The sequence below is a fragment of the Alternaria arborescens genome (genome assembly GCF_004154835.1).
Source record: "Alternaria arborescens strain FERA 675 chromosome Unknown contig_1, whole genome shotgun sequence".
Taxonomy (NCBI): domain Eukaryota; kingdom Fungi; phylum Ascomycota; class Dothideomycetes; order Pleosporales; family Pleosporaceae; genus Alternaria; species Alternaria arborescens.
Window position 1 is genome coordinate 600,002 of NW_021167856.1, and position 13,945 is coordinate 613,946.

At 50.2% G+C, this 13,945-nt stretch overlaps 8 protein-coding genes across 8 annotated transcripts; 6 read left to right on the forward strand and 2 right to left on the reverse strand.

The window, feature by feature from the left end:
* Positions 1 to 31: 31 nt before the first annotated feature.
* Positions 32 to 1,162, forward strand: AA0111_g230 (hypothetical protein; the record flags this gene model as incomplete). The annotated part of the gene is made up of 1 exon (XM_028648056.1): positions 32 to 1,162. One exon carries the CDS (start codon positions 32 to 34, stop codon positions 1,160 to 1,162), a length of 1,131 nt encoding a protein of 376 aa, XP_028512191.1.
* A 575-nt stretch (positions 1,163 to 1,737) lies between these two features.
* Positions 1,738 to 2,964, forward strand: AA0111_g231 (hypothetical protein; the record flags this gene model as incomplete). Its single annotated transcript, XM_028648067.1, has 1 exon — positions 1,738 to 2,964. The coding sequence occupies one exon, from the start codon at positions 1,738 to 1,740 to the stop codon at positions 2,962 to 2,964; it is 1,227 nt and encodes a 408-aa protein (XP_028512192.1).
* A 1,926-nt stretch (positions 2,965 to 4,890) lies between these two features.
* AA0111_g232 (hypothetical protein) lies at positions 4,891 to 6,808 on the forward strand (the record flags this gene model as incomplete). Its single annotated transcript, XM_028648078.1, has 6 exons — positions 4,891 to 4,938; positions 4,991 to 5,399; positions 5,464 to 5,740; positions 5,806 to 6,045; positions 6,112 to 6,217; positions 6,272 to 6,808. The coding sequence occupies 6 exons, from the start codon at positions 4,891 to 4,893 to the stop codon at positions 6,806 to 6,808; spliced, it is 1,617 nt and encodes a 538-aa protein (XP_028512189.1).
* Positions 6,809 to 7,796: 988 nt separating this feature from the next.
* AA0111_g233 (hypothetical protein) lies at positions 7,797 to 8,726 on the reverse strand (the record flags this gene model as incomplete). Its single annotated transcript, XM_028648089.1, has 3 exons — positions 7,797 to 8,530; positions 8,579 to 8,591; positions 8,643 to 8,726. 3 exons carry the CDS (start codon positions 8,724 to 8,726, stop codon positions 7,797 to 7,799), a joined length of 831 nt encoding a protein of 276 aa, XP_028512190.1.
* Positions 8,727 to 8,917: 191 nt separating this feature from the next.
* Positions 8,918 to 9,799, forward strand: AA0111_g234 (hypothetical protein; the record flags this gene model as incomplete). Its single annotated transcript, XM_028648100.1, has 4 exons — positions 8,918 to 8,949; positions 9,004 to 9,283; positions 9,332 to 9,518; positions 9,576 to 9,799. 4 exons carry the CDS (start codon positions 8,918 to 8,920, stop codon positions 9,797 to 9,799), a joined length of 723 nt encoding a protein of 240 aa, XP_028512187.1.
* A 259-nt stretch (positions 9,800 to 10,058) lies between these two features.
* On the forward strand, positions 10,059 to 10,605 carry AA0111_g235 (hypothetical protein; the record flags this gene model as incomplete). The annotated part of the gene is made up of 3 exons (XM_028648111.1): positions 10,059 to 10,098; positions 10,157 to 10,239; positions 10,321 to 10,605. 3 exons carry the CDS (start codon positions 10,059 to 10,061, stop codon positions 10,603 to 10,605), a joined length of 408 nt encoding a protein of 135 aa, XP_028512188.1.
* Positions 10,606 to 10,709: 104 nt separating this feature from the next.
* On the reverse strand, positions 10,710 to 11,652 carry AA0111_g236 (hypothetical protein; the record flags this gene model as incomplete). The annotated part of the gene is made up of 2 exons (XM_028648122.1): positions 10,710 to 11,280; positions 11,330 to 11,652. The coding sequence occupies 2 exons, from the start codon at positions 11,650 to 11,652 to the stop codon at positions 10,710 to 10,712; spliced, it is 894 nt and encodes a 297-aa protein (XP_028511923.1).
* An 833-nt stretch (positions 11,653 to 12,485) lies between these two features.
* On the forward strand, positions 12,486 to 13,898 carry AA0111_g237 (hypothetical protein; the record flags this gene model as incomplete). Its single annotated transcript, XM_028648133.1, has 1 exon — positions 12,486 to 13,898. The coding sequence occupies one exon, from the start codon at positions 12,486 to 12,488 to the stop codon at positions 13,896 to 13,898; it is 1,413 nt and encodes a 470-aa protein (XP_028511924.1).
* Positions 13,899 to 13,945: the final 47 nt, after the last annotated feature.

Below are 13,945 nucleotides of genomic sequence, written 5' to 3' on the forward strand. Positions count from 1 at the left end.
CCAAACGCAGGTCATCCTTATCAACATTACCATGTCTACGTTGGGCGATATGCAGAAGCAGCTGTCCCACATTGTGGAAGAGGCGAAAACTAAAGGCTACAAGATCGAGGACGTCATCCCAGAGAATATGCAGAATCACTTCTCGGAGATGACTGAGCTCAACGCAGCACGCCAATATATTCATGAGATCCAGGCTCGTGAGCGAGATCTGCAGATCGATAACAACGCCCTACGAGCCATAATCAAAGAGAAAGAAGCCGAGATCAATGAACAGCCAGCTGAAGTCAAGGCTCTCAAGGTTGATCTCCAACAAGCGTACCGCCAGATCGATTACTACCGCGATCTTTCTGAGGACTCCCAACGGCGTGCGCAACGCTACCAGCGCGATCTTTCTCTTGCTGTCAAAGACCAGATTGCCTTCAATGGAGCTATTGCCAAAATTGAGCGTCTACAGAACGAGCTTGGCCAGCATCGATCCACGATCCGGCAGCTACAAACAGAAAACGAACGCACGGCTGAGACATTCGCTCACCTCCGCGCACAAGACGCAAGACTCATAGCAGCAAATGAAGCCCAATTCGCTAATATTATGTCACACACTTCTCAAATCGAAAACGAAAACGAACTATTCAACGAAACGTTTACCACGCTCATTGACAAACTAGAGTTCGAGGTTTCATCCGCAGCCACTTCTGTTAATGACAAGGCTACCCTACTGCGTAGGATGGAAATACTGCACAACGCTATTTTCAGTGAGGTAGCACCTCTGAATCGCTTGTTCTCTCGTGTCCTCAAAGTGCTTCAAATTTACCAAATGCTTTTTCAATCGCTCTCCGATCCATGCAACTCTGACATAGCCAGTTTGCCGCTTGAACTGGATCCGCTTATTGAAGGTGCTATGCAGGACCTGTACGTTTACAACGAAGTGCACAGAACCATGTGCCAAGATTCAGGGCTTGCTGGGGAGCACATTCGTGTACATCTGAACGGTATCTCCAAGAGCGCGAACGATATGCTACAAAGCCTAAGTTCCATCAAAGGGGATATGGCAAACTTTCTAGTGCGTTTAAAGAAAGAGCCAGGTATGTGGACGGCTATGAAGGCAAAATTCGGTATATCTGGGAAGAAGAAGGTTATAGGGAAAAGGTTTTCTGTTCACTGAGGTGGTGGCAACGCTTTCTCAGCGTCGGTTTTAGCCATCTACTTCTTGGGTAGCCCTGTTATGTGATTCATCTTCATCGACCATTGCGTGCACAATTGCAACAGAACTGAGTGAATTCCCTTGAAGCTTGCATCACCCTCAACACCTCCTTACAATTCGAGCCACATCTGCAGACCCCGTGCAACTACAGCTTAGAAATTCATCACTTCGATCAATTGTATTTTCAGAGCCTTCGTAAGATTGTTGTATTGGTTAGATACCCGAAAGGTCCAGATACTCCTAACGAGATACCATTGATATATGGGTTGTGGCTGTGATATAGGAGCACCGCTCTTTCTGATACATGGTGGTAGGTAGTGGCTGGATCTCGGTGTGAATGCAATGCGAAGAAGGCTCACGAATGTGAACGCATAACGTCCAGCGAATGATCCTTACATAAATCACACACAGCGGCTTTACAGATCTATTAATACTCTTCCGTATTGCCATGATTTGGATCTTACTCTACAACAGACGTCATCGCTGGCATGTTATCTTCACACGAACAGATTGCTATGACATCAGGCTGTAATAACATGTTGTCTTACGATGATTTGGAGGCTACTCAACGGGCAGCTCTAACTCATCACTCGAATATCTCGCATGCGACGGATACGGTGGACGACAGCGCAGATGAGTACCAGCCGGACGACTATGAGGAAGAGCACGACCATGAGGATGCAATGATGATAGATGCACCGGAAAGCACACACATTGGCGCTCCTCACACCATAGCTCACATGGATAGAGAGGCAAAACAGTATCGCTCCGACGAACAGGTCGGCTTCATCATTCTGACACGCGACAACAACAAGCCAGATGCCTACGGTACAGTGTCAGAAACACATGGGCCCCTTCCATGGCCAGGTGTCGCCAAAGCATACAACGAGAAATACAAGCTCTGCGTCGGCCCAGCGGCGATGGAAAAGCGTGCACGGCAACACCGAGGCGCTTGGATAGCAAAGCATCCAACTTATCCAACCAGCATAGTTTATACGAAGAAGGCCAAGACATCGCAAGATCGGCGTGTAGACGGTCTGGTCGTCAAGCCCGGTGAATCACATACACCTGCCGAACCGTTCGAAGGTCACATCTTCAACCACCGTGTTGGTGACTATATCCTCGACTCGGACGACGAAGAAGACTGCAAGATGAATGTCGGCGGTTGGGTACCACCAGACATCGTTCGTAATCAGGTGGCAGACCTCAGTAGCTACCTAGATCAACTGAGGTCAGCACAAATCGGAAATTTTGTGATAGAGGTTTTTGATGCGCAGAACGTATTGCTGGGGACTATTGTTGCTGACCGTGAAGACCTTGTAAGTTCCCCGTTGTTACAACGATTAATAAACGGTAATGGTAGGACACAAGTGCAGCTTCATTGCTGTGCCACCACGGTCGTCCAATCGTACGTACGCTGTACCTCATCCAAAGGGCTGGTTGAGCTGCCAGCACTTCTTCTTCGCGATAGTAGCTTGCTCATGAACTTGTACTGCTTCGCCACGCAGCTCGAAGATAACTCGGTTCGTGAGCTGATATTAGCTCTATGGCACCGTTTCGCCGAGTCGAATACAGAAGTCAGTCTAGGTCTCGAAGACCTCAACCTGCTTTTTGAATGTACCTGCAGTGGGGATCCAGCGCGAGAGTTCTGGATTACCACTGTTTGTACTATGGGGTTGGCTGCCCAGCTCATCAAAATGGGCGAGTGCAATGTGAATTTGATCGCCGAGATCCAGGACGTGGTGGCAAGAGCTTCTGTGTGAATAGTGCGTCAAGAGCAGCTGGTCGCCACAACGGGATCCAGGGCTTTCCATCACATGAGTGACCAGTGATCGATAGAGCCGGACGCCGAGGAAATAACCTATGTATTCAAGATCAACTAGTCTATTCCTTTTCGCTGTAGTGTCTTCAGAAGCGTTGTACTCCGTGGTCCGCCTATGGTCTTTCCGCGGTTCGTACCGACTAGTATCTTTCTTGCGTAGAACGAGATGAAGAATACGGAAAATTCGCGAACAACTCCGAGATATAAGTGTAATCCCGCTGCAGCCAATTCGTTGGAGGCCTAGATCTAGCCCAGCATGAACTAAAATCTCCGTATACTAAAGCCTTTAGAGTTTGACTTGGGAAGTCTTGCTCGAACGAGGATGCATCCGGAACGAGGTCTAGGGATATCACGAGATTTCAAAGACATATTTCAAGCCAAAAGGATTCCGGTGTAGGCATCTAGTGCGTAACCGAACCGGACCGGGTTACCGATGCCTAGAAGATGGGTGACAGGTTTGCTTTACCTTGGCAGATCAAACTTTTCATCAAATCATTAGTTGTGAAGCCAGAATGGTCAATAGGCCGGACTTGAATCCTTCGCTTAGTTATCTAATGGCTTCCGCCTCCTAAGTCGAATCTTGTTCACGACGATAGCATACTGCTGTGACATACCTAGGCAACCTTGGCAGATCAATAATCATCCATCGCCGACCGTACGTTGCATTTCAGCCAAGCAGTCACGGTCCGTTTCAAGGCGAACAACGAAGGCGTCGTGAAACCGTTAGCTTGAATATGTTCACTTGACTGAAGCTGGCACGGAGACGTCCTCTCCGTAGCGCCTGTCCCCCTTTGTGTTAACCCTGCGGGAAGGTCGCAGTAGCGCCATCGCTTATGGCTGGGCATTAGAGGGATGGGTATGCCTCCGTTGCACCACAACATCCTCACCCCATCACTTGTCCATGACACGCCAGCGTGAAAACACTTAGCTCTTAACGAATTGATTCTACTTTTGACCTCCGACATGCATCGAGGCGCTTAGAGCCGATTATCATGCAGGATCAAGCGTCAGCGACTTCTCAGCAAACGCCCCTAGGTTATGTTGTACCATGCGCTCGTGCCAATCCTTCGAGCTTATTCGCGGATAAAACTGCTACTATCAAGATGGGCCCTGTCTACACCTGAGGCGGCCGCACACCAGCGCTCGTTCCTCTATACAGCGTGACCATGCTGATAGTCTTGTGCAGAGATCGCCCAGCGCCTCTGTTGATACCAGCGATCTTCGTTCCAGCATGTGTTGGATGCTGTCTGCTGATATTAAAGATTACCCTTCTAGCACCTAGGCGAGAGGCACACTCGGGAACAGGCGATCCTCTCAAAGCTGATGTGCATTCATTGTAGCAGCCTAGCCGAGGACAGCAAAGTGCATACCCTTGATGGACCAGGATACGTCCCAGGTTTTGGGGCCCCATCAAATCCCCCGCGTTTTACGGCGTCGCCACCTATCAGAAATGTGTTGGGTGGGCGGAGAGCGGCTTTGACTAGTGGCAGCTGCCGTAGAGCGGTCAGAACAATTGACTACGGTCCATGATTCCGAAAGATTCGACTCTCGCTGTACCATACCTCCCAAGCGTGTGGCGTCTGCACGCAAACGGGACGGTTGAGGCTTGTTCAAGGTGCTGGAGCCGCTTCCTAATTAGGCCTACGGACCAGAGCCCTCCGTGGCCATTTAGCTCGGAAACATGTTTCCAGAACTGCGACTCCGACGGCACGCCGCTGGGATGCAGCATTAGCCGGAAATTGCGGGCCATAGCCCGGCATTCTGGCCATTGAAGGTCTACCCTTGTGTATTTCCGATTTTGTTTAATAGCTGAGCTGCATCCGAGTTGTATCCTGCACAGTTCACCTAGAGTATCTCCACCGCAGCAATGTCGGACATCAAGGAGTCTCATGTCACTACAACCTCAGAGCATGGCGTAAGGTCTATCTTCAAATCATGAAATGCTAAGTTTACTTACACCTTAACAGGACCACAAAGGTGCCGTGGCTGATATCGCCGTCATTTCTGGCTCTGAAGCCATAGCAGAGGCCAAGCTGAAGGAGCCTGTAGTTCGTTTCTCTAGCTCTGCCATGCTACTCTACGTCTGCGCATTTGTTGGCTTCTTTTGCTCGACATGTAACGGTTTCGACGGATCCATGTTTAACTCTCTCCTTACCAACAATACATTCAAGGAGTATTACAACGTCGAGAGTACCGGAGCATGGGCTGGTATTGTCACTTCCATGTACCAGATCGGTGGAGTTGTCGCTCTTCCCTTCATCGGTCCTGCCTGTGATACCTGGGGCCGCAGAATTGGAATGATGATTGGTGGAGTCCTTGGTTGCATTGGAGTAATCATTCAGTCGACTGCTCCTGCTTCCAACCCTGTCGGCCAATGTAAGAGACGCCCATATGAGAAGCCCGCCTTGAATACATACTAACCTCTCGCGCCATAATTTAGTCATGGGTGGTCGCTTCCTGCTCGGCTTCGCGGTCCCAATTATGACAACAGCTGGTCCCCTTCACGTTATCGAGACTGCGCATCCAGCTCACCGAGGTGTCATTACTGGTCTTTACAACACTTTCTGGTTCGTGGGATCGCTTCTTGCAGCCGGTGTCACACGTGGATCCGCAAACCTTGCAGGCAACCAATCCTGGAGGATTCCTGTCTGGCTGCAAATGCTGTTCCCAGCCCTACTCGTTGTACTTCCTCTTCTTCTCCCTGAGAGTCCTCGCTGGTGAGTAGCATATTCTTGCTATGTTTCATGCATACCTAGGTAGAATACATATTGATGAGATCTAGGCTGTACACCCGCGGTAAACACTCCGAAGCCAAGAAAACCCTTGCCAAATACCATGGTTGTGGCAACGAGGACAGTATCTGGGTCTCCATGCAAATCCGCGAGTACGAAGAGTACCTCAACATGGATGGAGGTGACAAACGCTGGTGGGACTACGGCGCTCTTTTCAAGACTCGTCCCGCGCGCTACCGTCTCGCATGCAACTGTATCGTTGCTATCTTCGGTCAATGGGCAGGCAACGGGTAAGTAAACCTCCCAGATGCATTGTCAGAAGAAACGATGCTGACTTTGATTGTTCTATCACATAGTGCTGTCGACTACTTCATCTCCGGTGTTCTTGAATCCGCAGGCGTCACGGATGAGATCAAGAAAATGAACATCAACTTGGGCAAGAGCTGCATGCAGCTTGCTTTCGTAAGTGAAGCCGCTTAAATATCATTAATCGCTGTACTGATAGTTTATACGCAGGCTGTTATAGGCGCTCTCTGTGTCGACAAACTGGGTCGACGCCCTATGCTAATTGGCACTTTCTCGACTGTAACCGTTATCTGGGCTGGAGCTATCGGCGCGGTCTCTTACCAGAACAAGACGAACAGCATTCCCGCAGGTAATGCCTTTGTTGCACTGGTCTTCCTATTCAACGCTGTCTTCGCCTTCGGTATCACCCCGCTCCAGGCTCTATATCCCGTTGAGGTGCTCTCATTCGAGATGCGTGCTAAGGGCATGGCTTTCTCCAACTTGTCACTCACAACGGCTATGTTGATCAACCAATTTGCCTACCCCATCGCTTTGGAGAAGATTGGCTGGAGGCTTTACATCGTCTTCGCCTGCTGGTGCCCCATACAGGCCTTTGTTGTCTGGCTCTTCATCCCCGAGACCAAGAACCGCACCCTCGAAGAAATCGACGACATATTCAATGCGCCCAACCCGAGGAACGCATCGCTCATCAAGAAGAAGCTCGCTACTGATGCACAAGGAAACATCCTCGAAGTCGAGAAGATCTAAGCCGCTTGTCACTCAATTTGTCTGTAGACGATACGCATGTCACACCTCTATACAATACTGCAAATTCAATACCGCGGTAGTACTTATACTCGCTATACTCTTCTCTCAAACTGATGTATCTACCACTGTCTGCACACATGCTCCTTTCCTGGCCCTTGTTCGTATTGAGACGCTCTGTCGTCACTACGTTGAGGAAGGAAACTAAACATCTTATTACAGTAGAGTACTTCTTCCTACTACGAAAAATTGTATTAGAGATATATAAACACACATAGAAACTCTACAAGACTACAATGCTATCAATGTTTATAATCTATTTCATCAGGGGCTGACGTAAGCTGTAAGGAAGCACTTATTATCTCTACCTGTTCAGTTTTTCTTTTGTATATGGTGTCGTCACTCTTCAAGTCTGTTCGCATCCCGTGGTTTCACCAGTGATCATGACGTCGAACTGCCGCGTCGCATGGTGCGTCAATGTACTAAACTGCAGTCGCGCAGATTGTATAGTACAAAGAAAAGGAGAAGAAATAGAACGTAGATTATACACGTGGAAGCAAAAGATCGCCATGATCGCCCGGTGGGGAAAAAAACGTGGATGCCGCCGAACTAACCCAATCCAGCGACAACCACCACCACCACACCCTCGACCACCACCAGCACCACCACCAGCACCACCACCATGCAAAAAGAAGCTCCTGTCGCAGCAGTATGTTATCGTCGTGAACAAGATTCGAACTTGCGAGGCCGAAGCCATTAGATGACTGAACGAAGAATTCAAGTCTAACCCATTAACCACTCTGGCATCACGACTGATGATTCGATGAGAATTGACCAAAATGCATATCTTATATTCCAGATTGTTGTTTAACAGCTCTGTCAGGAAGAAGCCATCTTAACAATTCATCATGAGGTTGGTGGGGCGCAGTCAAGTCTGGAACGAGTCGCTTATCAAAATCTGACCATGCCAAACTATGTGTCATTGGAACATCTAAAGGCTACTTTTCCCACTAAGGGCCCACAACATATCTCCGCCCACCTTGCCTTCCAGCTTCAGCTTATCAAGGATCTGTCGTATTCCCCTCTCTGCAGGTTCCCATAGACTCTCTGGATAGTCCTTGTATATCACTTTCACAATGTCCATCGAAGTCATCCCAGCTCCGTTGTCCTCTGCTAGCACGTCTAGTACCTGTTTCTCACGCTGCTTGCGATGCTTGATATATTCGGTGATCTTTGATGGGCCGTCTTCGATGACAGGTCCATGGCCAGGATATGCACGACCCCTGAACTGTCTCGACATGGCGTCGAGGCTCTTCATGTACGCTGATAGATCCTCAAATACTGCCGTGCCCTGTCCTAATACATTGTCCGCTGTGAACATGGCGTCTTCTTCCTCCAACACAAATGCCATGTGATCTGTGGTATGCCCCGGACAGAAGAAAGCGCGCAGGGTCGCGCCTTCTGTCTCAAACTTCTGCCCGTCGCTTATGGGTAGCCAGCCATCGTGTGGGTCATTCTTGTAGACTGTCGTGTTTGGAGAGTGCTCGAGGATATCGGGGACGCCTTTGATATGATCGTGATGCCAATGTGTCAAGAGTACTTTGTCAATCGTAATGCTTCTCTGTGAAAGGAGATGTTTGATTGAGGCTATCCATTGCGGCTTGCCTTCACCAGTATCAATGAGGAGTCGTGATGCGCCGCGACCGACTATATACGTATTTGTGCCTATTGTTCTTAGATTTTTATAAGCCTACAGAGCGCAGATGCGTCTACCTTGCAGCGTGAACTTGAAGGTTGTTAGAGTACGCCATGCTTTCAAATGATTAAAAGCGCTTACCTTGCTGGGGTTACCCCCAAGAACTCTAATCACCCGGTCACTAATCTGCTCAACGTCCGGAAGCAATACTTGAGGTTCTGCCATCTTTGAATATAGTCTGCGCGTGCAGGTGGTTGTCAGACATCGCAGTCGCGGGTGCATTGTCGCTCTTACCATGAGCTGCAGCCGGACATGACTTACCGAGGCACGTCGCTTATCGATAGTGGGGTACGACTCAGACAGACCATTACTTTTCAGGTGCACTTTGCGACAAATCGCTTTGAGCCAAAATTAGCATGGCATCGATCGAAGACGACGACGAGATCCCGTAGGTTTTCCCTACTCGACTCCAAGGTTAAAACACAAATGCTGAAAGATAAAGACAGCTTTCAGGCGATGCTCTTGCCGCCCTAAAGGAATTTTATGGCGAGCGGGACGCACGACAAAAACAGTTCGAAGAACTGAAAGGCCAAGCCGAAGATGACTTCGAGGGGAAACTATCCATGGATGCGTTTACCGAAGACTGGAATGCAAGTCAGTTCTGGTACAGCGACGAAACTGCCATGGTGCTCGCGCGGCAACTTCTCGAGGGTGCGACAGACGAGACAAGGATAGCGGTTGTGTCTGCTCCGAGTGCTTTCATCCAATTAAAGAATCTACTGGTAAGCGTTCAGAGTCAGTGAGAGGCTCGCATGTTGACTCCAGTCCAGAACTCAGGTGAAGTCAAGTGTCGTCCACAGATCAAGTTGTTGGAATTCGACGAACGCTTCGCCGTCTTCAAGGAGTTTGTGCGCTACGACTTCGAGAAGGCTATTCAACTGCCGGCTGAGATGAAGGCTTCATTTGACGTAATCATTTGCGATCCACCATTTCTAAGCCAAGACTGTCAAACAAAAGGTAGGTCTTGTTATCATTTCAGACAAGCGTGGGTTCGATGTCGCTAATGGCACTTAGCTGCGTTGACTGTACGATGGCTCGCCAAGTCCTGGTCGCAAGACTCTCTCCGTCTGATTGTGTGCACTGGAGAGCGTATGGAGAGCTTGATCACAGACAAACTATATGGGAAAGTAGGAACTAAGACGACGAACTACGAGATCAAGCACGCGAAAGGTTTGAGCAACGAGTTCAGATGCTATGCAAATTTTGAGTGCGCATCGTGGAAGTGGGCACAGTCATGACCCGCAAGGATGTGATCCGTTGAAGCTACAAGTGAGAGTGTGCAAACTGTCATAAGTAACAGTAGTATCCGAAAAGACATCTTTTTGTAACTAGAATATCTCAAGTCAAGCAAGGCGGAACCGTCCCGCCAAAAAGCTACCCCACATGTCCTCGGTCAACCCCACTTGGCTCGCAACAAGCTCCCTGCGTCATCCTCACTGCTCTCTCCAATCCACACTCGTACCAATCAACCAACACTCCCAATCCGAGAGTACCATAATGTCTTCTGCTGCATGCATCTTTTGCAAGATCATCAAGGGTACTCTCTACTTCCCTGGACCCTTGTCTCATTCAGCAATGGCTAACGGAATGGCTAGGCGAGATCCCTTCGATGAAGATCTTCGAGAGCGAGAAGACACTTGCTTTCCTTGACATCGGCCCATTGAGCAAGGGCCATTCGGTGTGTAATCTCGCTTTTTCTAACTCACTCCATGTCCCTGTACAACAAACACTATTCCATTGATGCTAATGTTCCTGCTAGCTAATCATCCCCAAACATCATGGCGCAAAGCTTCACGACATACCCGACGACCAACTGGCCGAAGTCCTGTCCGTCACGAAGCGCATTGCCATCGCTCAAAACATCCAAGACTATAACATTCTGCAAAACAACGGAAGGATTGCGCATCAAGTTGTAGATCATGTGCATTTCCACCTCATTCCCAAGCCAAATGAGCAAGAAGGGCTGGGTATTGGCTGGCCAACCAAGGAGGCGGACAAGGGCGAGCTAAGCAAGCTACTGGAGGAGATCAAGAGTAAGATGTAGAACGTAGCGTGTAGCATAGGACCTGATAATGCAGAAATGAAGCATGTCAGCTCAGGCTAGGTGCGCAAGTGTCGATACTTGATCGCGACACAGCCAATGTTTGTTTATTCGCCCTTGAAAATAGGCTTCCTCTTCTCCCTAAATGCGAGAAGCGCCTCGTCGCGATCCTTTGTCCTGACCACAAGCTCATATGCAGCATTCTCGGCCTTCTCGCCCAGCGCACAGCCCTCCACCGCTTGAAGCGCAGCCTTGATCGCTATCGGCCCACCTTCGCATATCTCCCTTGCTAGTCTTACAGCTTCGTTCAAGACCTTCTTTCGCGCAGCACCTTCTTGCTGTACGTCTTCGGCAGTTATTTCCACTAACCGGTCACACAGCCCCAGGAAATAGGCTTCCGGCGCTGCTACACGGCGACCTGTCAATATCATGTCCCGTGCACGTGAAAGACCAATCAAAGCAGGGAGACGGTATGTCCCTCCTGCGCCAGGAAGAATAGCGAGACGAGTTTCTGGGAGAGCGACGGTGGTGCTAGAGGCAAAGACGCGCATGTGTGTTGTAAGGGCTAGTTCGAGGCCGCCACCGAATGCGGGTGCTGCCAATGCAGAGATTGTTGGAATCGGTAGTTGTGAGATCGATGCAAATGTTCCCCGTAACGTAGTTAGAAAGTTGGATGTTCTGACATTTTGTTAGCTTTTACTCTTCTCACGTATATGGCCGAACATACTCTTCCTGCGTAAATGTAGCCCTCTCTTTTAGATCTGCGCCCGCACAGAAACTCGTGTCGATATCGCTCGCCAATATCAACGCCCTGGTTGGCCCGTTGTCACCCTCATTGTGTATGCTGTTTACTTGATGGCTCAGATCCGCGAGCAATTGCCGCGATATCGCGTTACGTGCCGCAGGTCGATTCAGAGAAAGTATACGTATGCTTCCACAGTGTGGTGCTGGGACGTTGGTGACGTTGATTGCCGGTGCTTGGGCGGTTGCATAGGTGCGGCTTTGAAGGGCACGATGTAGGACGCGGGGGCTGAGACGGAATGAAGGCATTTCGATGATGTCTACGTTTTGTATGCGACCGCAGTAGTACAGTACAGTCCACGCCCAGATATGCTGGTGTTCGAAGCTACAGTGTCGTTGTTGTGGAGATGTGGTTTGGCGACCTCATAGTCGTAGACCGCGGTTAGCCGAGGCAGCTATCCGCTGGGGCGGCCGCGCTGCAATGTTGTAATTGCATTTTAGCATATTCATCACATTGGCTTGATCATTGTTACGGCACGACAGTCGATATCCCATCACAACCGACTCATCGTTTTCAGAGATCGCCATTTCTTCGCGCTCATGTATTCCACGGCACGCCCAGCTATCTTATATGTGATTGGGATACTGCCTGCGCAGCCTGAAGCTCAGTCACCACTTGACCATTGGCCGAATCCGTCCTACAAGCATCCCACATATCGATGCAGGTACCTGAGTCCCTGTCATCATTGGTAGCTTAGGTGCCCTGCACCTTACTTGGGTCATTCCAGACAATAGGAAAGTCTTCAACCGGGGATCCTTTTCAACAAAATCATCACCCCAGAACAATATCTCGTCCACTACCCAAAGGATGTAAGCAAGGATGTTGTCCAGTTTGTCACTTCAAGTCAAAGCTGTGGAGACGCGTAGTTGGAGTACACATCGGCGTGGTATCGAATCAGCTGCGAGCCTTGAGCTGCCTGTCGCCGCGTGCATTCGCTCCATTGCTGCTGGAAGTGTCGCGTAAGGTAGGTCTGGCCGATGCGCTCATAGCCCCCCGCCCCGCATGCAGGGGTCCGTTAGTCAAAAGTTTCGACAGGAAACATTTGCGTCACGTACACCACCGCCACAATATTGCTGTCAACATGGAGTTTCAGAGAGGAGAGCGCGTGAACTTGAACTTTGATACCGGCGCAGTCGAGAAGCTGGATCAAGAAGAGCAGCATGAGCTCCGCATGCCGTCGTTCCCTACCTTCGTGGGCGACATTCAAGAGCGCGATTCATCACCAGCTAATCCTCCAGTTGCGCCCTCGCTCAAACCGAATGTGAACGGGTTTCCGGCGCACAAAAAACGTGTACCGAGAATGTCGGCCTTCAAACAGCAGCGCGCGGCTAAAGACCAGCAAGCTGCAGCGGCACCAAAAGCACCCGCGAAGATGCAAGATGCGCCCAAACCACGAAGCGCATTTGGGCTTGACCGGGACGAGGAGAGACGAGCGATAGACGAAGAGAACAGGCAGACATTAGCGGGCATGTCAGATGCAGAGATTGAGCAGGAACGGCAAGAGCTCATGTCGAGTCTCAATCCAGCATTACTACAGGAGCTGCTCATGCGGTCCAACATTGATCAAGGGAGCAACGAGCGCGACTTTGATACAGAGCCGCCAGCACCAGCAGCCGTTGCACCCCTCTTGACTGACCAAGCCAAGCCAGAACCTCAGCCCCAGACCCCAAGTACGAAGAAGGTCTCCTTCGCTACCCCAGAGCCAACAAAGGAAGCAACGTCACAACCAGCCCCAAGCCCGATGTCCGCCACACAATCTTCGCCAGACGACGACACCGCATCGGCAGCTATTCCGGATGCCACAGACTCAATACACTTCCCACAACCTCCACAACCGCCTGACCTCGACCCAAACGATCCGTCATTCCTCAAAAACCTACATGAGAAGTACTTCCCAACGCTACCCTACGATCCCTCCTCGCTGTCGTGGATGTCGCCAATCGACCCGTCCGATACCAAATCTCCTTACCACCCCTCTCAAACCGCCCTGAATCCGGCAGAACTGCGCTTCGACTTTTCTGGCAACTTGCTAGCACCTAGCGTCGCACGGAATATACCCACCGACAGGGGCCTTCACCATCACGCTGAAGCCCCAGAGGCAGCAGGATACACAATACCAGAACTCGCAGTCACGGCGCGAAGTAAAGTGGCAAGTCAACGATGTATCGCATACCAAACGCTAGGTCGTATCCTATACAGACTAGGCAGAGGAGAATTCGGCGTTGAGAGCGTGGAACAAACGACGGACGGACCAGCAAAAGTAGCCAAGAATCCAGAGGTAGTAGAAGACGAGGATGGAGAGGAGTGGGTAGAGGAGGATATTGGCAGTGCCATGGCAGGGGGGCTGTGGCAGTGCATCGAGCAAGGAAGGGTGATTGAGACGTTGACTGAAGAGGCCAACAAGGAGAGGGGTCATTTGACTGCACGCACGTTTGCTCAGGAAGCGCTGTGGAATTGGCGAAGAGGCGGAGGGAGGAAGAGACAAGCTGTGTGAGCTTCGTGTGCCGCTACGGTGATGACGAGTAAAAACACGTCGTATGC